The 24,942-nt window shown below is 45.4% G+C and overlaps 1 protein-coding gene across 1 annotated transcript in view; it reads left to right on the top strand.

Moving 5' to 3' along the window:
* The window catches only part of DCLRE1C (DNA cross-link repair 1C), a 483,826-nt gene that overhangs the window by 139,886 nt on the left and 318,998 nt on the right, over positions 1 to 24,942 (top strand). Inside the window, exon 6 of the mRNA XM_085652918.1 lies at positions 553 to 654. Coding sequence (XP_085509044.1) covers positions 553 to 654 — 102 coding nt within the window. The remainder of the gene's footprint in view (positions 1 to 552; positions 655 to 24,942) is intronic.

A 24,942-nucleotide genomic window follows, 5' to 3' on the forward strand; every position in this document is an offset into this window, starting at 1 on the left:
CGGATAATTCTAGCTTTTGCGCTAGATAACTGGGGGTCTTGAAATGGAGGGCTTTGTGAGACAGACAGGCAATCTTTAGCTGATTCGTGCTTCGTATGGCAACCACTTAAGGGATTTTAGGACTGGGACTATGTGTGCATTTCGTTTGGAACCCGTAACCAATCTAGCAGCAGCGTTCAATGATGCCCTTAGTGGAGCCAAGGTACATTGGGGAGGCCACAGAGTGTACCACTGCCATAGTCTAGTCTCGGCAAAACAAGCGTTTGGGCCACCTGCTTGAAATCAGCTTGTAGAAGGAATGGTTTGATATTCCGGAGTATCTTCATCAGGTGATTAGCTCCCTTGCACACATTACTGATATGATTCTTCATGTTCAGATGCTTGTCCAATACTGACTAAGATAAAAAAAACAATCGATCTGAAGTGAATTTTTTGATTTTACTGTTTTGGTTTCACGAATACCTAACCACCAGCTTGAGTCGCTGTTTTTTCCAATGTGATTATTTATTGAGGAGAAACTGTCAGTATTGTAACGCTATTTCTGTTTGACAGGTTTTTGTTTCAGGGCAACAATGGAAACGTGCTCTATACTGGAGACTTTAGACTTGCCAAAGGTGAAGTGGCTCGGATGGAGCTCATGCATTCTGGTGACAGGTGAATATTGCCATGTCAATTTAATGTCATTTGCAAAGACTTTAACCTAAGCTGAAATATAAGACATATTTCAAGTTGTTGCCCAGTGTCACGCTCCTATAATGTCTGTACATTCTTTAACCCGGGTCTGGTGGCTCGGTAGACTAATAAATACATCAACTACAGGGATCTCTGTTTGACCTCAAAGCCACAGGTTAAAATCATGGCATGTCTGCTTAGCCTTTCATCTTTCGAAGTCGATAAAATAAGTACCACTGAGGTGGGTAATAGTGAACATATTTTATTCAGCATCAGAACGACCCAAAGGATGAACGTGCTCTTTACTAATAAATGTAATGCTGTGTTATCTAGTAGAAGCCTTGGAAGCAAAAAAATGACAACAAAAGAAACCGACGAAACCACCTCTTCTAAACGAAGTACAGTTGTTGTATCAAGTTGAGCATTTGTCCATCCTGCTGTACGTTAACTTGCAGGTTACCACATTAACCAAAATTCCTTTCTCTTTTTTTATAATTTTTTTTTTCTTTTATTGATTATTTCCATAATGGTTACTTGCAGTATACAGGATAAGAGCAGGGTTGTATATACTCCTATCAATGTATTTCCTACATGTGAACCAACATTAAGGCATGCACTTTGTTTACTATTGGTTTTCACTCTTATCTCTCTTTTCTCTCCGCTTAAACCCTGACTTTTCTAACATTGTGATACCGTCTACACAAGCCTCTACATCTCTGAAAGTTTAGTGGACATCCTCTATTCACATGCACTGTTCTGTCAATTCTCATTGATTCTTCTTTCTGCCATGTTGCCATATTCACAACATATTTACTTTGTTTCAAAATTGTTTGCTACTGAGGCACTAGGTGGCTATTGGTAACTGTGGATGTGGGTAAAATATGCCCTGTTATTTGTTGGACCTGAGATTCCACTAAGAAATTAAGACTCTCCAGGGTAATTGGTGGGTCTGATTCTTCCTTTAATTCCTCATTTTGGGACACACGCTGTGTGTGAAAGTAAAGACAAAACCTCGTACTTCCCATGGGGTTGGTAACTGATGTTACCATTTTTATCAGAATTAAGAGGCCACTGATACGGAAGCCCTATCACTAATGATGTCTTTCATTGATTTTTTTTTAAAAACCTATTTTTATTGACATTTTGGATTTACTGTGACATTTTGCATCAGGTGACAAGTTATCAATCTACATATCCTGACCATCAAAACAACGCTTTGCCTTTGTTGATGTGATTCCATGTAAAATTTCTGAACAGAACTGGGTTGGAATCAAACTGGGGGGGTGTTGGGGTGGTGTTCATGGAATTTTTGGGTACTGGTATTGTCTGTGGTCGCAGGCTGACATATGCCCTGGTGGATGATGGGTCCACACGGCCGGGGGGACGGGTGGGGTCATGGTTGACCCGGCACTGAGCTCCGACCGTTCATTGGGGTGTGTAGCATAGTGCTTAAAAGCTAATTTCTGTCTATATGGGTTGCGTGATGGGATCTGGCGTCCATGTTCTCGGTCTGTATCTGCGGCTGTGTGTCGCGCGGTGTGTCAGAGCTGTCTTCCGGGTCTGCGTGAGTTAGTGATTGTTTGAAGTGGTTCAGTAGGATAGCCCAATCTAGGGCTATGGGGTGTTTGTGCATCCCTTTTACCTCTTCTTCCCGTAGTGTTTCTTCCTCCGCTAAAGCCCATTTTTGAACCGCCCCCTCCCAGGCAGCGACCGGGGGGCCTGTGGGAGACCGCCAGTGCATAGCAATGTTGCGTTTGGCCAGCAAAATGGCCAGTGAGGCAAATCTGAGGGGTACTTTGTGTTGTTTTCTTTTCTGATAGATACCCAGTGTGCAGGCTTCCCATGTGTTCAAATACGTGAGTCCAGTAAGATCCCCAAGGGACTTATGAATGTGTTGCCAGTATGAGTGTAGTGTGGAGCAGCACCAGAACATGTGCTGAAAGTCTGCCACATGTGAGTGACATCTAGGGCACAGGAACTGGGTGTCGGGATAGAAGTGTTGGAGGCATGCTGGTGTCAATTACGCTCTATGGAGGATGTAGAATTGTATATTCTTGAAACGCGCATTTCGAGACACCTTCTTGGGGTGTTCGAGAGCTTTTTCCCATTCCTTCTCATGTAGTGAGCGGCCTAATTCGTCTTCCCAGGTGGCCCGTAGGGTCTCTAGTGGTTTGTACCGGAGTTCCCCGATAGCTTTGTAGAGCCATGTGACCAAGTGACGTCCTTTTCCCATTTGCAAGAATGTGTGTATGACCAGGTGTGTAGTTGGTTCCCCTGTCGAAAGGTCATGGTACTGTCTGTAATGTGCGAGGAGTTGGTGATGGAGTAAGAACTGGCCGTCAGGAAGGTCAGGATCCTCTATTAGGTGTTGGAAAGGCTTGAGCTGGCCGTCCACGAACAGAGCCTCAGCTTCAGTGATACCGCATTCTTTCCAGAAGCGGAGCATATTAGTTGTATAGTAGTGTTCCTGCAAGGGCCATCCGACCAGCGGAAGAAGGGGAGAGTATGGGGAGATCGCGGGCGACATACAGTGTATCCTCTGCATGCACTGGCGTGCAACTGTCACCTGTAGGGGGTATGTACGTCGAGGTTTAGTACCAGGTAATAGCAATCGGCGGATTTCTGGTATGGGCACTGGGCCGTTCCTAGTATATGTCTCTGTTATGTGTCTGCCTGCCGTCCAGTAGGATAACCACTGTAACTGTGCGGCTAAGAAATAGGATTCGAAGGATGGAGCTGCCAAATCCCCTTGTGTGGTGGGTAGCTGCAGCTTCGCCAATGCTATCCTATGTCTGCCCTCACCCCATATCAGCGAAACAAGGATTGCGTCCAATTCGCGGAAAAATGTTCTGGGTGGGATTATTGGCAAATTTGTGAAGTAGTATAATAGCCGCGGGACGATTATCATTTTGGCGATGGCCAACCGGACAATCGGGTTAACGGGAGGTGTCTCCAGAACCCCACCGTGGACCTGATACCAGCCAGTGCCTTCCGGTGGTTACCGTCATAAAGATCAGTCGGAGTGTGATAGAGGCGAACCCTGATACGGAAGCCCTATAAGCCTACAATGACATGGCTGCAGTATAAGATTCCAAACAAGCATTTGCAATGCAATAGGTCTCGCATTTACGCGAGTTTGAGCTATTGACATTGCAAATGATAATGCCTTTTATTATTGTTTTTAAAACATAAATAAAAGGCATTGTTATTTACAATGCCAATAGTGCAAACTCGCGTAAATGCGAGACCTATTGCATTGCAAATGCTTCTTTCCTTTGTTTCTTTCTCCTTGTTTCTTGCCCTCCCCACCCCTAACCCCTCTGAAATGTTGTTGCTCCCTCCCTGTGTGAGCCTTTGTGACATGTGAGGGGGCAGGAGTGTGTGAGGGAGCTAGTGGGAGATGTGAAATGTGAGGGGGCAGGGGTGTGTGAGGTAGCTGGTCTGAGATATGTGACGTGTGAGGGGGTCAGGGGTGTGTGAGAGAGCTAGTGGGAGATGTGACGTGAGGGGGCAGAGTGTGTGAGGGAGCTAGTGTGAGATGTTATGTGAAGGTGGGGGCAGGGGCAGTGGAGAGAGTCCGCGAGAGGTAGGATGAGATATGTGAGAGGCTAGATTGAGATGTGACATATGAAGAACATGTTCGAGAGCATGAGGGAGGTAGGGAGCTAAAGTGAGATTTGATGTGTGCGACAGCGTGAGCCTTGGGAGGTGGTGAGCGCTGCTGTGGAGGCAGAGCCTGCGAGGCCCTTCCTGCCTGTGCAGGTATGCGGGGCTCCCAGACATCTATCTCCAGAGAAGTGTTTACCAGCCGTAACTCACGGACCACTCACCTGAGCATGCCTTAAAGATGGTGTGCCCTCAACGGGCGCATTCTGCCACCTGGACACCGACCGGCGGACGCCCAGACCCACACCGTGCCACCCAGGCACCCTCGCAGAATGACTGGCGACACCCGGTGCTGTGCCACTCGGACACCCTTCGCCACCAGCCTCGCAGCGCACTCTGTCTCACCTGTTGACGCCCACCCTGTAGAACGGAGGGGAAGAGAAGTCTATACCGCTGTCCAGGAAGCTGTACCCACTGGGGAGGGTGTGCCAGGCATCGGACCCCCGGGGAGGATACCAATCGAGCGGCGGGCACTGTGCCCTTCTTTGTTCGTTGCCACGCAGGGTTGTTGTGCTTTTTTGGATGTTTTCGGCTGAGTCTGTTTTTACTGGGGCATCGAAGAGGTAGGTGAACTTAAGATAACATTGTACCGCATGTAGCATAACAAAGCAGCACAATATACAATATAATACAACACTATTCGGCATATAACAATACAATACAGCACATAACATAACACACCACAGTACCACACATAACGCAGCAGCAGACTCCAGCTGAAAAACAAAATGTGTTTCTGCGTGCCTAGAAAGCACACGATCACAAGGAGCATGTGGTGTGAGAGTGGTATGTGCAGCGAGTGGGGGAACTACGGGCGGGATGAGACTTTTGAATCTTCGGTCAGAGCTGCCTCTCCGTCCTGCAATTTCTACCGCTGATGTGCATGTTCTGTGATCGGCTACTGCTGCCTGCCACAATGGACAGCAGAGCTTCAGGCAAAGAGATGTGCTTTGAACTGTAGACATAGGACTGCGCGAGCGGGGGTGTTTTAACAGAGAGTTATAATCTGCAGCCCCCAAGTGACTCAAAAACAAAACTAAAAGCACTGACGAGCAGCGGTGACGGTTTTTCACAGCGCCCAATCAGAGCCAGACTGGCGCGTGCAAGGCAGCGTGCCAGGACAGAGAGCTCAAAACAACACAAAAAGCACTGACGAGCGGTGGTGACGGTTTCTTGCAGCGCCCAATCGGAGAGCTGGACTGGTGCATGCAAAGCAGCGTGACGAAGCTTCTGATAAGAAACTTCGTCACGACAGCCGTAATGCAGGCGAGCCAGTCTGGGTGGGCTGGCTAAAAAAGTGAAAAGGAGGCACCCTGGAAACCTTATTTCCAATGGCTGCCCACCGTTTAACATAAACGGTGATGCAAGCCAATGGGAATAAGGGGCGGGGCTTCAAGCTCTTTTCAGAAAGTACTCCTATGCAATAAATCTCGCCGAGCGAAACGCTAGGCGAGACCTAAAAACTTTCCTACCACATATTTCACTCTTCTGAACACTCAGTCGTGTGCTGGAATTTCTCTTTTTCTATCCCTTCTGAGGGTAAGTGTTCTGGGAATCCCTTCCTATCACATTAGTAGCCCTCCATTGCATCACGTAATGGCAAGCATTTATAGAATTCCTTTTCATGGAGGTGAAATTATTTTTTGAACATCTTGTGAACTTGGAAACCCTTTGGCTGGGTCATCTTGTTCAGATCGTGCTTCCTATTTCAGTGTCTCCATTCCAGCTTATTCTTCTAATTGGACATGACCGTGGCTCGTTTGGCAGTGAGAGATTCTTGTACATGTGTTCCATGTACATCGAAATGTTTTGATATGCGCCCTAATCAAGGCTTGTTGAAGATGAACAAACAGTAAGTTGACTTGCATAGCCAATCATTAATACCCAATAGCTGTGAGGCTTATAGTATTTTCTGAACTTTGGAATACTGATTTCCACCTAAAATAAACATTTCGATAGAGGTTTTTAATGGTATTCTCAGGGATTTGTTCAGTTGTACTTTGTAGCTAATTCCCTGTTTTGTTTACAAAATTAAATTTTTTATTTAAAATGAGATATCCGTATCACATACGTGAGAAGTAAACCAAAAAAGCAGAACTCGTATAAAGAAGATCCACACATACATAATAACATTTTCTAATGTAATGGTGTTCAATCAAACTAAATGGTGAGGTTCCGGAGTCTGCCAGGTCTAATTAAACATAATCAATAACTCAATCTGATTTATCCACATGTATTACCTTGAAACAATTTTCAGTGCACCACAGCAGTTGTCTGGATGTAGACTTTCTTGTTGAAATACCAATTTGTATTCAGAATTAATCTAACATAGACAGAGCAATGAACACAAATAAACTAATGCTAAAAGAAAAGAAGGAACCCCCCTCCTTTCTACAGCGTAAGAGGAAATATTTTAACTCTTATCATTTATGCTCTACACAGTCATTCTTCCATCACCACCATTGCCCACTCCCATTCGATAGTGAACATCTAAATGACCAGACGGTGTTGGGTCCTATCGGTAGTAAAAGAAAGCACCAAGATTTTAAATTTGTCATTAATCACACACGGAGAGATGCAGGTTGCACCATTGCATATTGTTAAACCTGTCATCCCCCAAACATTTAGTCTTCTCCCTTTCCTGCTCTACTAAATTTGTTTTTTTTGCCGTAGGACTCTGTGCAGTTTACCACTGGTGAGCGGTGCTAAAGAGCTTGTACTCACTCAACATGATTTTTGGCTTACACCTGATTGGCTTTTTTTTGATAATCAATTTTATTGATTTTTGAATAAACAAAGCAAACAGTACAACACAGGTAAGCAATAGCAATTTGGTACAGTAGTAGACTGTTGTTTCTGTTATGCGCAAGCATGTTTTTCGAACCACTTCTTGATGCATTGTCATATACAATCTGAGTCCAAGAAAGGACAAGGAACCCCTTCATCCCACTTGGTTCAACCACTTGCCCCAGACCTTCTGGTGTTTGGCTGGACATCCCCTAGCTTCGAACAGAGGCTTTTCATGCGCTGCGCACCAATCTCCGCCTTTGCGCCATTTATTTACACTTGGGGGGCAGTCTGCTTCCATGCAGTGGCGATATCTCGCTAAGCCACCATGGTGGCGGTACCCAGGAGGAGTATGTCTGTCCTGGATCTGTCTAGACCATCCATAACTCCCAGGAGGAGATTCATGAGGTTGTGTGTTACCTCCCAACCCAGGACACCCATGAGCTGAGATTTCCAGTGTTTACCAGTATGAGGTAAGGTGGGGGCAAGTCCATACCATATGATAAAAATCTGCCGGCTCTAGCCCACAGCGCGTGCAAGATGGAGAGGGTCGCAGACCCGACTTGTAAAGGCGATCAGGAGTTAGGTAGGCGCTATGAAGATAATATAGCTTGATTAGACGAAGCTTGGCTGAGGTGGTAATGGTTTTGGGAGCCATTACGGCATCACACCAGTCCTCGTCCTCGAGAGGACACAGCCACACCTCTCAGCGGTGTCTGAGCAAGTCAAGCGTTGTTGGGACATTGTTGGTTAAGGAGCGGTATATCCGAGGCACCCCTCCCTTCCCTAAGTCCCCATCATGATCTGCCCTTCCATTGGGCTAAACTCTGGAAGTGTAGTGCCAGTCGATAGGTGTGGGCTAAGGGTGTGACGTAACTACAGATATCTGTAAAATTGTGAAGGGTATTGCGGGTCTGTATTTCTTGGAATGAGCATATGTGGTCACCCACCCTCACATTTCACAATTGTGATGTACCAAAAAGGTCCCATCCCCTGAACCCCTCCAAAGCTCCCACCTCCCTGAGCCAAACTCCCTGCCAGAGAGGTGTTTGTTGGGTCAATTTGTTGTCCCACCGAGTCTGACGAAGGGCTGTACGCCAGCCCAGCAGGACCGCTCGAGTCACCAACAGTAGGGCTCTGGGCACAGGGCCACCATACAACTTTGCCTGAATTTGTGAGAGTCCTAATTGCCTTAATTTGATCCTATATGCTGGATCCCACCAGCCGCCATTGAACCAATAATGCAGGACGAGCAGCCGGGTTGCTAGATAATACAGATAGAGATTAGTCATGCCCATGTCTGGACTTTTTGAAGGTAACTTTTTCAGCGAAACTCACCTGGTCCCTGTACTTGTGACTTTCCCTTGGTCTAGCACTACCAGATAACTACGAGTGACGCTCTGTGCTTTTGGGTGCTATATTTACCTAAATCTTAGAAATTACATATCTCCAGTTCTACTGATTGAATTTTTGTAGTTTTGGCATCAAATAATTTATTACATTTCACTCTAGTTTTCTAAATTGGTGTGGGATTTTTCTTATGTTGTGTTTTCACTTCATTACTGTTTGTGTGCTGCATAATTACTTTACTCATTGCCTCTAAATTAAGCCTAACTGCTTTTGTGGCAAGCTATCAAATGGTTAAGCACAGGTTAATTTAGTGACTTTTGTGGTTCACATAGACAACAGTTTGTGGTTGTTGGCTGAGAATGGCTCACACCCTCTCAACTAACAAACCCAATTTCTCGCATTGGTGGGATTCAGTACTTGTGCACTGCCATTCAATGATTTTGTGTAACACTAAAAATTCTGTTATAAATACCAGATTCTACCTCCGTTTAAATTCTCCTTAAATGGCCAGTTTTGCTTTTTCCAAACTCTTCCCCCATTCTGCCTGTCTGTGCCTTTACCTGCAAGCATGGCATTTGAGCTCCTTAACCTGGAAAGCTACACTGCAGCTGAGCCCAGAGCATTCTACAAGGAGATAGGGCTTCCAGCATATAGGGGCTCCAAGAAGCCGGAGCTCCAAAAGGCCCTCAGTGCTTGGGAGGAGGCCCACTAGTTGCAAGCCACAGCCGAAGATGAGGTTATGGAGAAGGAGGAGGAGGACATGTGCAGAGGTCCTGAGCTGCAGCACTCAGCGGAAGAGGACAACTAACCCCAGGGCAGGGCGGAGTGTGTCTTTCTATGGTCTGTCACCGAGAGAAGCTGGAGGGCAGGAGACCTGAGAGGGAGTTCAATCTGCAACTGGCTAAGCTAAACTTGGAGGCAGCCAAGGAGGTGGCTACTACCAAGAGGGTGGCTGGGGAGGCGTTTCCGGGCCTTTGAGGAAAGAAAACTTGCCCTAAAGAAGGAGAAAGCTTAGGCTGAGAGACCATTGGCTGAAAGGAAGTTGGTCTTAGCTCATAAAGGAAGCCTGAAAAAGGTGGACATTAAAGCAAAACAAGCAACAAGGTTCCGACAGCAAAAAAGGGAAGGGCAATGGATGTGGGAACCCAGTCCCTGAAACAACAACGGTCCAGGTTGAAGGGGCACTTGCGGAGGCCGTCCAGTAGCCTACCTGGGAGGATATTACTGCTCTGGGAGACCTGCCTGAGCTTGCTGAATAGCAAGTTGATGGTGGGTCTTCTAGGGAGGAATTCTGTAAAGCACAGAATGAGTGACCCACCCTCGATGGTAGGCTGAGGCCCAGGCAGCTGGAGACACTTATAGGGGTTCCCCTGATTTACTTAGCAGAATGACCTCCTATATAGTGAGGTTAAGGTTCCTTAGCCTGGGACAACTTGTGTGTTGGTGGTTTCCAAGTGCTACAGAGCCTTCCTACAAAAGTCACACAGAGGATGGACGGAAAGCAGAGCAAATCAAACATTCACCCCTAGTCAAGAGATCTGGGTTAAATCCATTGCTGGCTCATGACATACCCCTGGCAAGACAAAACCTTTGCCAGACTTGTAACCCAACTGTATTGGCCCCGGATGAAGACCGCCTCAGGAGCATTCTGCAGGTCATGTCCCAACCGCCAGGCCAGTGGGAAAACAGGGAAAAAGCTCCAGTCTCCTCTGGTTCGCTTACCTGTAGTTGACACCCCCTTTGAAACCGTGGGCATTGACCTTGTTGGGCCCCTGGACCCCCAAACTGCCTTAGGAAACAGGTTTACCCTAATTTTGGTGGACTATGATTCCAGATATCGAGAGTGCATACCTCTAAACTCCTCTCCAGTGCTGATTGTCTGTCCAGGCTCTTCTGTTTTAGTGAGGAGAACTCACAGGAGATTGGGTAGTTCTCCCTACTTTCAACTGGGTGGGGACACGTTAGACCGGACAGCCTTAGGGTGCCCCCCTTACTACTGATTGGCATATTTAATTTACTTATAAGCTCCTAGTAAAGTTTTGTACCCTATCCATACCCAGGGCTAGTAAACTTCAATACTACTAGTGACCCTGCAGCACTTATCCTTTCTGATTTTAAATCTATCTGGGGCACGCACTTATAAATGAATACACTTGTGTTTACTCCAAGAAACTGTGTTTCTGGCAACTGCACTTTATCCTGTGTATAGTTCAAGGAATATGGAATTTGAGACATGGATCCCGTTTGTCCTGATGATTGCCCCTGACCTGTTTTGGCAATGGAGAGGGCAGAAACATGCTGGCTCGACACAGATGAACCGGTCATTTAACCTAATTATCATCCATCCTTTCTGATTTGAATTGTACCTGGGTTACCCACTAATAAAGGTATACCATTCGGTTTACCTCAAAGTAGGTTTCATTTATCTGGATCCCATCTTTACCTGGTACACTTCTTATAAAGAACTCCCTCTCAACGAGGTAGAGTCTGCCCTGGTAGTACTATCTTACCAGGGTGGAATGAGGTTGCCAAGGATAAAGCATGCCACAAAATGAGGGTGAGGCTTCCTCTTTCAGTATGATTGACATATCAAGGTTTGTCTTTGTACGGGTGTTAGCCTCAATAGGGCAATACGGCTATTTAAAACTGTTCATTATTATGCCTGAATGAGCCATTAAACATATGAAAAGAACTTTATGAAGATTTACGAATTTTGTTGTGCGACTGGGATTGGGGCGACAACAGCGCCCTACCGTTTTCTTGAGTAACTCTTTCGTGCCATTAGGGCAAGGCACGCGCCGAGTCAGCACGCACTAGTTGAACACTAGCTTTGAAGTCATCACGCATAAATGAGGAATAACGAAACCCAAGAAGGTGTGCATTCTAGCACAGATCTGGCATTAAACATATGACCATCACATTTATTTGTGGTTTTTAATATTTTGCCATTTATGTCATTTTTTTTTTTCACCACTGTCTTTAAACAAATGTTTCTTCATGATGAGAGATGCTGAAACGGTTTTAAAAAAATCATTAAGAATTTAGGGACTATTGAAGAGTGGCACACAATTCATATAACTCGGGTGAAAACAACAGATATCCATAAAGAAATAGTAAAAGTATGCAACTGATTGCCACAGATATCTTCCCACATAGAGAGTGCATAGATGATCATGTTGAAGGTATTTTCAAACATTTATCATCACAGGCACAGAATCTTCATTGTTTCTAATGCTTAGAAACAAGAGTTTGTTGAGAAAAGCTTAGAAACAAGCTTTAATCGAGATATCTACTGCTATTTTGGAAGTCAGTCTCATTGTTCCTCATCTCAGGTCCGTCTCTACCAGTCTTTTGTCCCAAAAAGGTTTCTATTGCTTTTTTGGAGAATTCTCCATTCCAAGTATCTGGAAAATCCCTGACTTGCTTATGAAAGTCTGAAGTTACTTCATGTGGCATATTCTGGATCACATGCATACATCTTGATTGCTGTATAAACCGAAATAGAACTATTCTTCTCAATAGTGTCAGAAGACAGTCCCTTCCAGTGTTTTGAATCTTCTAAATGTGGTCAAGCTGTGTTTATATTAAAAGCTATACATTGATGTCTACCTTTCATTATGCCCATTCCCAGGTTCCTAAAGTATTCCTTTCCTGTTCAGGGACCATTGATTTACATCAGTCAATTTCAAAGCTTGAATGTATTCTGTATTCGATTTTATTTAAACCAATTTTTATTGAGCTTTACAATGTTTAGTAATAGTGATACATAGTTTCAGAACCACCGTTGCGGAGCATAAGGGTATGATACACCATTAACATATTCACGTTAGGTCACATTTCACTATGAATGCAAAGCTTCTTGCATGTGACATTCTGAGCACCACCAGGTAACGGCTCAGGTGTGATGTGAATCCAGATTAGTAAAGAGGAAGACATTGTAACACATAAACCAGAAACATAAGCAAACAGAAAAGCACGAACAGGACGCGTCTGGCAAGTACTTTGACGAGGTATTGGTCACAAAGCATGCAGGCACACTGTTGTATACATATTAATCCTGTTACTGCAGCATTTAGACCCCCATATAGCATCGAAGTTCTATACAATGTGTCCCCCTCTTCTGGGGCCCTTATTAGTAGGGGAGGATGGGAAGCATGCTGTATGCTAAAACCACCAGTTCTATATTATTCCAACAAAAACTGATCGTTTTGGATCCCCAATATACACTCAAATTCCATTTGAATAAAACAAATATGGTCTTTATCCCATTAAACCTTATAAATCCCTTCAGTATCAGCTTTGTCCAGAATAAGACTGCCAATATATCTAGCCCATAACCACAAGATCACACAAGAGTAGGGACAGAAGTTATACATGTCTCATCCCTGCTCCAATTCTGTAATCTAACTGATGGTTGTAGTTCATTAAATATGAACCGTGGCCACATCATAAAATCCAGACCTACATTGATTTTTCCCATTTATTTCTACATGTAATTAATCAGGGAATGCCACATCGGGACTTGCCTGTTTAGGGACAAGGCAGATTCCGCTCTAGAGCGGTTCAAGGAGAGCAGGGCCATGGCATGCTCCCTGAGCTTATATACCCCGCCTCGCCAACCGCATCAGCCTTATCAGTTGTTTCCCGGGAGAGGCACTCTGTACAGTCAGCAGATCCAAACTCAACAACATGCCCAACAATTTTGCGTTTGAGGCAGTGGTGCCCAACACCCCTGCGGTCAAGGTCAATGGGTCAGCAGGTCCACTGACCACCCCTGACCCACAACCTCCCTCCCTGCCTCTTCCGAAGCCCGACTTGCCATACCCCTTCATCAGGACCTTATTGGAGCACAGCCAACAGGTGGAAGGCAGGATCTGGCAGATATTGCCGGATTGGCGTGCCAAAACATTGGACAGGTAGGTCTTGCAAATTGAATGCCGAACAATTCGTTTCCACGTTGCCAAACCTACCACCATCCCTGTAACGACTGACTGAGAACCCTCTGTCCATTTTGCTGTATGAAGAGCAAACCTTTTTGGCCAATGGGGCTATTGAGGGGTGTGTGGGGTGACTGTGCCAGAAGTAGGTTGTGGTTGTTATTCCTGCTACTTTCCGGTGCCAAAAAAGACTGACGCCTTCGTCCTATTTTAGACGTCTGCACTCTCAACGCCTTCCTTTGGAAGTAAAAATTCAAGATAATCACGCTGGCCCAGGTCCGGTCTTCCCTAGGCCCTTGAGATTGGGTGGTGGAGTTGGACCAGCAGGATGCCTATTTCTATATACCAATCCTGTAGGCCCATCAGCGCTACGTTCGGTTCATGATGGCACAGAAACATTTTTTGTTATCTATGCTCCCTTTTGGTCTCACCAGTTCCCCGCAGGTGTTCATGAATGAGATGGTGGTGGTAGCTGCATTCCTTCGGAGGTTAGGTAACCCAGTTTTCCCCTGTCTCGGCGACTGGCTGTTGAAGGCAGGATCACCTCAGGCAGTTGTGAACCACCTCCAGATGACGGGGACGTGCCAGAGTCTCACCTGACTCCTTCTCAGATGGTCCCCTTCGATGGAGCCATTTTGCACACAATACAGTTTTGTGCCTTTCCCCTTGTGAGTAAAGGACATTCAGGCTATGATCCTGATCTTTCAGCCTCTGTCCTGGATTTCAGTGAGGTAGACTCTGAGGCTTCTGGAACATATGCCCTCCTGCATCTTGCAGGTCAAGCACGCCAGGTGGTATATGTGGTCTCGGTAGTGGGATCAGAAGTCCCAGTTGGTCCAACATGAAGGGTGTCTCTAAGACCACTTCCAGATCTCGGAGGAAACTGTAAAAGATATTCAGAGGTGATTACTGGACTGCGTCAGCAGCAGACCCCTTTCTCTACCCCACCCATAGTTGACAGTGGTTACCGATGTATCCCTTCTGGGTTGGGGCGGACATCTGGGAGAGGTGTGGACTCAGAGGCCTCAGGTCTCCAACAGAGAGGAGTGCATATCAACCTTCTGGAGCGAAGGGCCATCTGCTTGATGTTGAAAGCCTTCCTTCTGTCCATCAAGGGGAAGCTAGTACATGTGCTCATGGACAACACTCCCACCATGCAGTACTACAACAAACAGGGAATAGTGGGGACACGGACCTTGTGCCAGAAGGAAATGGGTGAACCACATGACAGGATCTTTGATTGCTAGGACGGATGTGCTTAGCCTTTGGCGCCTTGCGGATCACGAGAGACAGTTATACCTGAAGATGGTGCAAGGTCTCGTCTGCGAATGGGGAGAACCATGGCTCAATCTGTTCGCCATCACCGAGAACACACAATGTCAGCACTTATCCCCAATGGAGTTCCCAAGGCATTTCTCGCTCTGACACACTTTCCGTCTCGAGTGGAACTCAGGACTCCTGTATGCCTTTCCACCGATTCCACTGTTGTCTTGGGTTCTCAAGAAGATCAGTACTGACGGTGGCCAAGTCAACTTGGCCACTGAGGATATGCTATCCAGAATTCCTTGGCATGAACATCTATCCTCTGCTCAGGCTACCCCTCTGGGACGTTCTGCTGTCTTAGCAGCTCGGCAGGGTTCTGCACCTGAGCCTATGCAATTTCCACCTTTATGTTTGGAGATTGAGATGAGACAGCTGAACAACTTCGATCTTCCTCTGCAGGTGGTTCATGTCATCTTGGCAGCCAGGCGTCCCTCAACAAAACCTGAATCCACCTGTGGTTGGGACAAATTTGTGGCTTGATGTAATGCTCTGCAGATAGATCCCCTCCAAGCGAAAAATGGCTAGTCTGAGCAGTGGAGAACCATCTCCCATTGGATCATGCTTTGCATTAAGATTTGCTAAGCACTGGCCAAAAAGCAGCCTCCTGAAGGTCTCTGGAAGGACCAGATCCAAAGCTGCTAGCACTGCTTTGGCAGGTGGAGTCCAAGTCTTGGACATTTACCAGGTGCTACCTTGGCATCTCTCCATATATTCATGAAGCACTATTCTCTGAACAGTCGGGTATGACAGGGGCATTTTGCCTGCTCGGTCCTGCATGTCATTCTGGTTTGAAGCCATTCTTTGGCTCAGCTAGACCCTCCACCAGAAAGAGCATTACCGAAGGGAAGTAACTTGTTCTTGTCAGCCCTCCCTCCAACACTGACCATGTATTGTAGGGTAAAAGCATAGGTGCTTACGAAGTGTTAGATATCATCTTAACATACTTTTATTTGCATCATTATAAATGGAATGGTTCAGGCAACCAAAGATACCTGGGGTGCAACCCTGTATGAACCAACCACATCATAGATACTGACAAAATATTAGATGCGCAGGATTCAGACAGGGCAACCACAAGAAAATATTGAGAACTGCGGGCAGATATCTGAAAGCAGTTGCTTCTATTGAAGAATAAATGGGACTGAGACTGGGGTGCTGCACTTAGACAAGCAATAGAATAAATCCTTAATAACATCACAAACGGTGGATCTCGGCAGGAACAGCTCTAAGCCCTTTATCCTTCCTTGTGGAGTTCCACAGGGGTCTTCACTCAGCCCGACACTGTTTAATGTATATGTTACCCCGCTGGCCACCCTGGTTAAATCTTTCGGATTCCAGCTGTCATCTTATGCCGATGACACACAAATTGTGTTGTCAATTAAAAAGGGGGCAGAGCTTGAAACAGCCTCTAAGTTTCACAATTGTATGCAGGTAATAGCTGCCTGGATGGCAGCAAACTGCCTCAAGCTTAATGCCGAAAAGACCGAGGTCCTACTTTTTGGGAACACAGCCAACCTCTGGACATCAGACTGGTGGCCAACTTCTATGGGAAGGCCTCCTGTTCCAGTCGCGAAGGCAAAAAATCTTGGGGTGCTTTTAGATGCAAAACTGTCTTTTGAGGATAAGGTTAGCAGAGTTGTCTCTTCCTGCTCTTTTACACTTAAACTTCTATGTAAAATTAAATCCTTTCTCCCAGAAGACTGTCTAAAAATCGCAGTTACGGCACTCATTTTGTCACGGCTGGACTATTGTAACAGTCTTTATATCAATATTCATAAAAAACATCTGTCTAGACTCCAGACCGTGTAAAACTCTGCAGCTAGATTACTTACCGTTACACCCAGGTTCACCTCAGTAAGGGCAGGACTTAGATCCCCGCACTGGTTACCGGTGGCAGCTCGGATTCAGTTCAAGGCTCTATGCATAGTCTTTAAAGCTCTCAATGGAACTGGCCCTGACTTCTTAAAACATTCGATTCAGTGGTATGTGCCGGGGAGAACCCTGCGCTCTCTGCAATCTAAACGTGCTATTCTTCCCCGCTACCACAAACTCAGTTGGGGTGGTAGGGGCTTCTGCCATTGTGCCGTCAAGGCTTGGAATAGTCTCCCTTTTCATCTTAGGAACTCTACTGGACTTCTTCCATTTAGGAAGGGTTTAAAAACCTGGCTTTTCTCTTGAAGAACCTTTTCCTCCTAATGTCTTAACGGCTCGCTCTGGTAGATAGCGCATAGCGCCAGGACACCTCAGGGTAACAGCGCGCTTTAGAAATCTTGATAACCTAACATAACATAACAAATATCCTCCAACAACACCAGATTAGGTCTCCTACAGTTTATAGTACTATGACACCCCAGTCATGGTTCACAAAATCAATCTAAACAAATCAAATACCTTTTAAAATGCAGAACTGTACAGATCATGTTCCTGAAAATGACTTGGAAGTCACTACAGTTACAGCCATACTGGGAGGAGGTAAAAAACATAGATACGATCAAGCCACCAGACACTTAAGTTCAATGGGGCTGCACACTTACTAGTTAGTCACAGCACTAACTATAAATAGGATGAGATGCAGCTATCCTAGCGCTAGGTGAGATTCACTGGATGAGAGAATATATTCCCACTGTCGAAGAATGGGTGAGAGACATGAAGGATTGGTCTTTAGCTAAATGTGTAAATACAAACTCGCAGATAACATAGGGTAGGATAGATTTGAAAGATTGGAGGCTATTCATATATAGGTTACTATGGTCTTTAGATACACTGCCACCCAAAAAGAAACATGACCACATGCCAAAAACATAGTATAGTCTAGATAAAGCGCACAGTGAGCTTACTTTCCCCAAACAGAGTAAAATGGAGTAATGCTCCTACATCTTGTGAACTATTTGTTGAATGCTAGATTTGCTTTTGCAGTCTGTATAGTTAAAACCAACAGTGCAGTTACTATTGGTATTATATTGACTGATAATCAGTACTGCAACATGTGAATATTAATTAAAATGTGCTGAAAAAAAGTTAAACGCATTGTCCCAACCTGTCTGTTCTTTTCCATTCATCCTCCCATAACCATTCCCACTTTTACAAAGAAACTATTCTACTGAACTCCTTTTGTCACTTGAACATATATGTCCACGTCTGCTCAGAGTTCAGGGTGGTGATAAATGCATCGATACCAAGGTCTTAGTACCCACAAAGGTAGTTATTAATGTCTCAAAGTCCATTCCCTAGTTGCGGCTTTTTGTATCAATTGTAAATAATCCAAGTGTTGAACTGTCTATACCAAAACATCTCTTCCTCTCTATATTTAATTGTCTCTTACAGTCCTCAAGTGACCTTAGTACAGATTCCGCTGACATATCTGCAGTTATTCTGAGGTGGTCCGGCCTCCAATTATCTGGCGCCTGCCCCTTGCTCACTGGTAGAAACGGTTGGTTATAATTAATCTGGATGAACAGCAATAGGTAGCATGTGTATGATTTTTTAACCTAACCGCTAGTTTATCCTATACCTCCAACTTTGGACTTGTGCTCTGACTACAATCAAGATTGGAGATCTTTTTTTCTTCCTCAGGAGGAAAAGGACATCACATATGGTTCAACCATATGTGGGCAGCCCTATATTATGCAAATATGTTTGGCAAACCCAGTTCCCATCTCTTTCTCCCAACCTCTTTCTCAGGCAAATAGGCCTGCTCAGTCGTTTCCTTTGCTGTAAAAACTTCTGAAACTCCTCTATACGCCCTTATTGAATTCTAACAGGATCAGCCTGAAACACATATGGCAGGTGATTGGACTATATTTATTTTGTTAGACGGTAAATTATCTCTCCGAGATTAACCTGTTACGTCATCCGATCAAGTCCAACCAGATATCACGCAGTAGAGCAAGTATATCAGATCGTAAAGATACCCAAAGCCCCTTATACTTGACTTATTTTCCATAGTTCTGAAAGGAACTGAATCACTAACCAGAGGCTTGCCTCCTTCTTACCTAAAAGGGTCTTATCACCATTAACCTTGAAACCTGATATCACGCCATAAGACCAGAGCAGTGACATCAGTGGGAGTTGGTACAATTCAGTATCTGAAAGAGTAAGTATGACATCCTCTGCAAACAACGAGATTATGCAACCCTGTCCTCCAACATCACAGCTTTCATTGCATTATTGTGTCATAGTCGGGCAGAGAACTAACTGATCCATAGCCAAAACAAAAAATAAAGGGGCCAACAAGCATCCCAGCTTCATGCCCCTGTACAGTTGGAAGGAATCCAAAATGACATTAACCATGACTAAAGCTTCTGCTTAAGCCACAGTAAGTGTCTTCTCAGACCTATTGACCAGTATTGTGTTAAATTGGCACCTGGTCTGTTAGACATTTGGTTTATAAGCCCATGTGGCAGTAGCCAGATTCTTTTCCAACCCAACCGACGCCAGCAACCTCTCCCGCAAGCTGCCCCATGCAACATCATTCATCGCATCAAAACCACAGTAATAACAATGTTGAACGTTGTACGAATTTCAAAGAACTCCTTAATATGTGTCTTAATTAAGACTACTCAATGGTTCGTTCAGTATATATTTGATGAGTGTCTAAATCTGATCTCTTAGTGCACTGGGTTCAAGATCAAAGACAGACATCACCGACCTTTGGTCTGTCAAAGTTATTGAGCCCATCTGTTTTTCCCTCAAACATCTTAGTAGCCTGGCTGATACCATAAGGAAGTCAATCCTTGAGAAAGAGCTGTTAACAGAAAAATAATACTATTTTGCCACATTCCAACATGTTTACCCGGCTGAGATCATTTATATTCCAGTAAGCCCTGTGATGCCACCTAGTTGATGCTCCCCTGCCACCTGAATGGACCATTTCAAGGTCATCGCCCAATATGAAGTTTTTTTGAAAACAGCTACTATGAATAGCAAACACATCTGCATCCTTTCTCCTAATAAAAGAATGTCTCCAGGACCTTTTTGGCAGAGAATTAAACTATTTAACATTCAAAGTCAGAAAATCACATGCTCTAGGGTATCCGAGTCACCAAGGAATCAGTCGACAGGTCCCTAGACACCACAAGCCAAACCCCAACATTCAGGAAATTCTACCCCTGCTCCCAAAAAAGGAACATAACATAGTAACAGACTTAAATTTAAAACAAGATACCTTAGCCAACTCGCCGAGTACTGTAGCCTAACTTCTCCTTTGTAGGAAATATTATGCAGGTCAATCCTGTGCCCAATCTCCACCCCTGGGTCAGTCACCCTGCCGCTCCCACTATGCCCAGACTATGACCCCAAAAGTGTCGGGTATCATCTAATGTATTTCAGTTTGCTCCCCAAAGGCAAGGAAAGTGTAAACATCAGTGTACGGTTGTGTCAGCGCTTATACAGTTCATAGCCAAGTTCTCCACCTGTAATCCAGTGCTTTATTGTGTGCCCACTCACTCTACCATCCTCCCATGCACCTCATTCAAAAGAAGAGAAGGAAATGAGTTCCAGGGTGTCAGACATGAAGTTGAACCCCTGAGACACCTGGCCTGTAGTAATCCTTCCTGGTTGTTATTTACAGCAACAGTCCTTATTTGCCCCCAGTAGACATCCCTGCTTGACTGATCTGGTGTATCTGTAGGTTCTAATTACATTGGATTGAAATACAAAAACTAAAACATCCCTACGACCTCTAAAAATCCACCCCCCCCCCCCACCCAGATGCATATATTACTCAAGCAGTGATAACGCCTTTATGGATATAGATGGGTCTGATTTTCCATTGAAAGGGCATTTTTCGGTTTGTTAATAACTTGGTGCAGTTCCACAATTGCACAACATTTTCTACAGAATAGTTAATTTTGGGTTCAACATGGCAAGGGAACAGTCAGGGAGGTGGTAGACCACAAAAATGCTTCTTTTCCTATTTTAACTCCCATAGGGTTCTTTGCTGTCGTCTATTTAAAACAGTCAAACAACTACACTCGCGCCAATACTGATAGCAAATTACCATCACTCATCATGATCACACACAACACTTGATATGACCATATATTTTATTTTTCTTGGTTCATTCATATAATTTTATCCCCAAAAATGTTTTAAAGATGAATCGTTCATCTTTTAGAACATCAATTTTTCACAAACCATTAAACAGCACAGAGACACACAGAAAATTGTTAGATTAGATAACATGCCTTAAAACGCTACAAAAAATCGGACAAAACATTAGACAAGGAAGTCTGGAAAAGGGAACCGACACCGGACAACAGGACCTCCTACAAACTTGCCACCCGGAAACACCACCAGCTGATCCGCGCCGCCAAGAAAACAGCATTCAAGGACCGGTTGGACAACAACGCACACAACTGCAAGGAACTCTTCAACATCGTGAAAGAGCTTTCCAACCCCAGCGCAGGAAACAACGACATCACCCCATCGCAAGACCTCTGCAACTCCCTCGCCTCATACTTCCACAACAAGATCACGGACATACACAGCAGTTTCAACAACCAACCAACGCACACCATGACCGACCAACCACCCCCCCCACCACCACCCTCCACGCCTGGACCCCGATCAGCACCGAAGACACCATCCACACGATGAACTCCATCCACTCCGGATCACCGACCGACCCCTGCCCTCACCACGTCTTCAACAGGGCCGACGCTGTCATCGCACCCCACCTGCAAGACATCATCAACACCTCCTTCGACACCGCCATCTTCCCTGAGAGCTGGAAACACGCCGAACTCAGCGCTCTACTCAAGAAACCAACAGCGGACCCCACCGACCTCAAGAATTACCGCCCCATCTCGCTTCTCCCGTTTCCAGCCAAAGTCATCGAGAAGACCGTCAACAAGCAGATGGCCGCCTTCCTCGAGACGAACGGATCCCTCGACCCCTCACAGTCCGGCTTCCGAGCAAAACACAGCACCGAGACCGCCCTCATCGCCGCCACCGATGACATCCGAGCCCTGATGGACAATGGAGAAACAGCGGCCCTCATCCTCCTAGACCTCTCCGCGGCTTTTGACACGGTCTGCCACCGCACCCTAGTACGGCGCCTCAGCAACATCGGAATCCAGGACAAGGCGCTGGAATGGATCATCTCCTTCCTCGACGGAAGAACACAGAGAGTCCGCCTACCACCGTACAAGTCAGAGGCCTCCGAAGTCATCTGCGGCGTCCCCCAAGGATCATCCCTGAGCCCCACCCTCTTCAACGTCTACATGAGCCCCCTCGCGGCCATCGTATGCAAACACCACCTCAGCATAATCTCCTACGCCGACGACACCCAGCTGATCCTCTCCCTGACCAACGACCCCACCGCCGCCAGAGCCAACCTGCACGAAGGGATGAAAGAGGTAGCTGAGTGGATGACGACCAGCCGCCTGAAACTGAACTCGGACAAGACGGAGGTCCTCATCCTGGGCTCCTCACCCTCCGCCTGGGACGACTCCTGGTGGCCTCCCGCCCTGGGCACCGCACCCAAACCGACAGACCATGCACGAAACCTGGGCTTCATCCTGGACTCCTCCCTCTCCATGACCAGGCAAGTCAACACCGTCTCCTCGGCGTGCTTCAACATCCTACGCATGCTACGGAAGATCTTCTGGTGGATCCCCACAGAGACCAGGAAGACCGTCACCCAGGCCCTCGTCACCAGCCGACTGGACTACGGTAACGCCCTCTACGCCGGTACCACCGCCAAGCTCCAGAAGAGACTCCAGCGGATCCAAAACGCCTCAGCCAGACTCATCCTCGACATCCCACGATCCAGCCACATCTCCGGACATCTGAGAGACCTTCACTGGCTCCCCGTCAACAAGAGAATCACCTTCCGCCTCCTCACCCACGCACACAAAGCCCTGCACGACCAAGGCCCGAGCTACCTCAACAGCCGAGTCAACTTCTACGCTCCCAGACGCCACCTCCGATCAGCCAACCACGCCCTCGCCGCCGTCCCCCGCATCCGAAGAGCGACTACAGGAGGAAGGTCCTTCTCCTACCTGGCCGCCAAGACCTGGAACTCCCTCCCGTCCGACCTGCGCCTGACCCAAGACCACCTCTCCTTCAGAAAGAAGCTGAAGACCTGGCTGTTCGAGCAGTAGCGGCACCCCCCCCCCAGCGCCTTGAGACCCTACGGGTATGTAGCGCGCTTTATAAGTGTCACTGATTGATTGATTGACAATACATCTATATCAATCACCTAATACAGAAATATAAATAGCTCTGGTACTGTGATTATAAATCAAATTTGTCATTTTTGAAACAGAAAAAAACCAATGCCCTTTAGGCTGGCGTTACAACGCCCTACTTGTATTTTCCTTTTACAAGGGCTATACCAAACACTGTGCCATTAGGGCTGATTTAAAACATCCCAATATGTGATTTCATTCACGTCATGAGCCACAATGGTGAATGCTTGTAGAGAACACTTGTTTGGTGAAACAGCAGTTGACGCGTTTCAAACCCTATTGTATATCTTTCAGGGTTCTCCTTAGGACTCAGAACACACAATGAGCTCTTTTGTCCAAAGTTAGTCTCTCATGATTGCTTGTCATGTTTTACTCCTATTACATCACATCCTATCAATTACAACCTACTGAGCCTGGCAACTACAAGTTTACCTATGTCTCCTATCCCGGAATCATTGGGTCCACAAACTCCAGGCCCAGTAATCCCAGGCCTGAAGACACCAGACTTGGGGCTTTGTGAGGAGCAGCGGTGGCTGTGTACAGATGTCATGCTTGGACCCTGCCCACCTACCCGCATGCAGCAGAATCGGGAGCAGCAGCAAAATGTCCCCTAGCTAAAGTCCGATGATCTGTGCTCCTCTTTTCCTCTGTCCATCTCCCCCCTCTCACACACACACAGCAGAGGGAAACAAATCTGCCACAGAGCTGCCATCTTCTCCAAGCACCTGACAAATGTTGCAGATTTATGCCTATTATTAACCACAGAAGGGGGAAAATGTGGAATTGGGCCCAGTACTCCAAAGTGGTTGGGGGGATAACTTGTAATACCCCGTAAACTAAGAGGGAAATATTGTCCAGAATCATGAATTCTGGCCCTAGTTTATCCCCGCGAGTTCACAGCAAACTTGCATTGATGACCTCAGTATTCTACTTACCTATCCTCTTAATTCAATAGTAATTTTGAAATGTATTCACTGCCACCATGCCTGTTATTGTCCACTAGTAGTTTACATACCTTTAAATTACTTATTAAATTCAATCAAGGAGAAGGAACAACACAATTAAATGACAATAATATCTATATTAGAATTAAAGAAGTCATTAGGCAGATAGTTCATGATTCAGATCCAATCTTCTTTATTGTAATTCAAGTCAAGTTTTCTTCATGAAAAGTCATTTAGATTTTTTTCAAAGACTTGCAGCTTTCCGGCATAAATCAGATCACTCTTTGTTGGAATATTTAATTCAGCCATCATGAAGAAAACTTGACTTGAATTACAATAAAGAAGATTGGGTCTGAATCATGAACTATCTGCCCAATGACTTCTTTTCGTTTTGAGGATTTAATTCTAATATAGATATTGTCATTTAATTGTGTTGTTACTTCTCCTTGATTGAGTATTAGTTAGTGTGGTTGTTTAGCGGTAAAACCATGAGAAGTGAGCATAAAAACTACGAATTTTTCTTTATTACTGAATTTATTTTGGGATATATGTAAACGCCTAGTGCGCTAGTGCTTGAAGCCCTACCGCTTGAGTTCTGTTGTTACTTATTAAATTCTCTAGCATCACAGTTATGTAGTTAATTTGTGCCACCAATTTACTCTTGAGTTCTGGCCTTTATTATTTATCAATTTTTGCGGATGAAAGAAGCTAAAAATGTACATATTTGAAATTAACACCACAGTTTTTCGCAAATGTTTTGTAAATATAAAGGTGCTTTATGTTCTGCATTGCTCAAATGAATCACGGAGTAAGTCTATATTATCATTTTATAGTAATACTAGACAAGAGATTGGTAGGGTACTTAGAGAGGCTCAAGAAGTATTGTATTCCTATTAGGACATTATATCATTTTGTATGGTACCTTCTACCATTACTGCCAATATGATGTTTCTGACAGATTATGCCACTAGAACTGTAAACTTTTCATAATTTGGACGACCTCCTACCATTCTCTGCTCAGTTCTGAGCCTAGTAATTTGTATGTTACTTTGTAAATAGGGAAGAGTTATA

The sequence above is a fragment of the Triturus cristatus genome, chromosome 4_1 (genome assembly GCF_964204655.1).
Source record: "Triturus cristatus chromosome 4_1, aTriCri1.1, whole genome shotgun sequence".
Taxonomy (NCBI): Eukaryota; Metazoa; Chordata; class Amphibia; order Caudata; family Salamandridae; genus Triturus; species Triturus cristatus.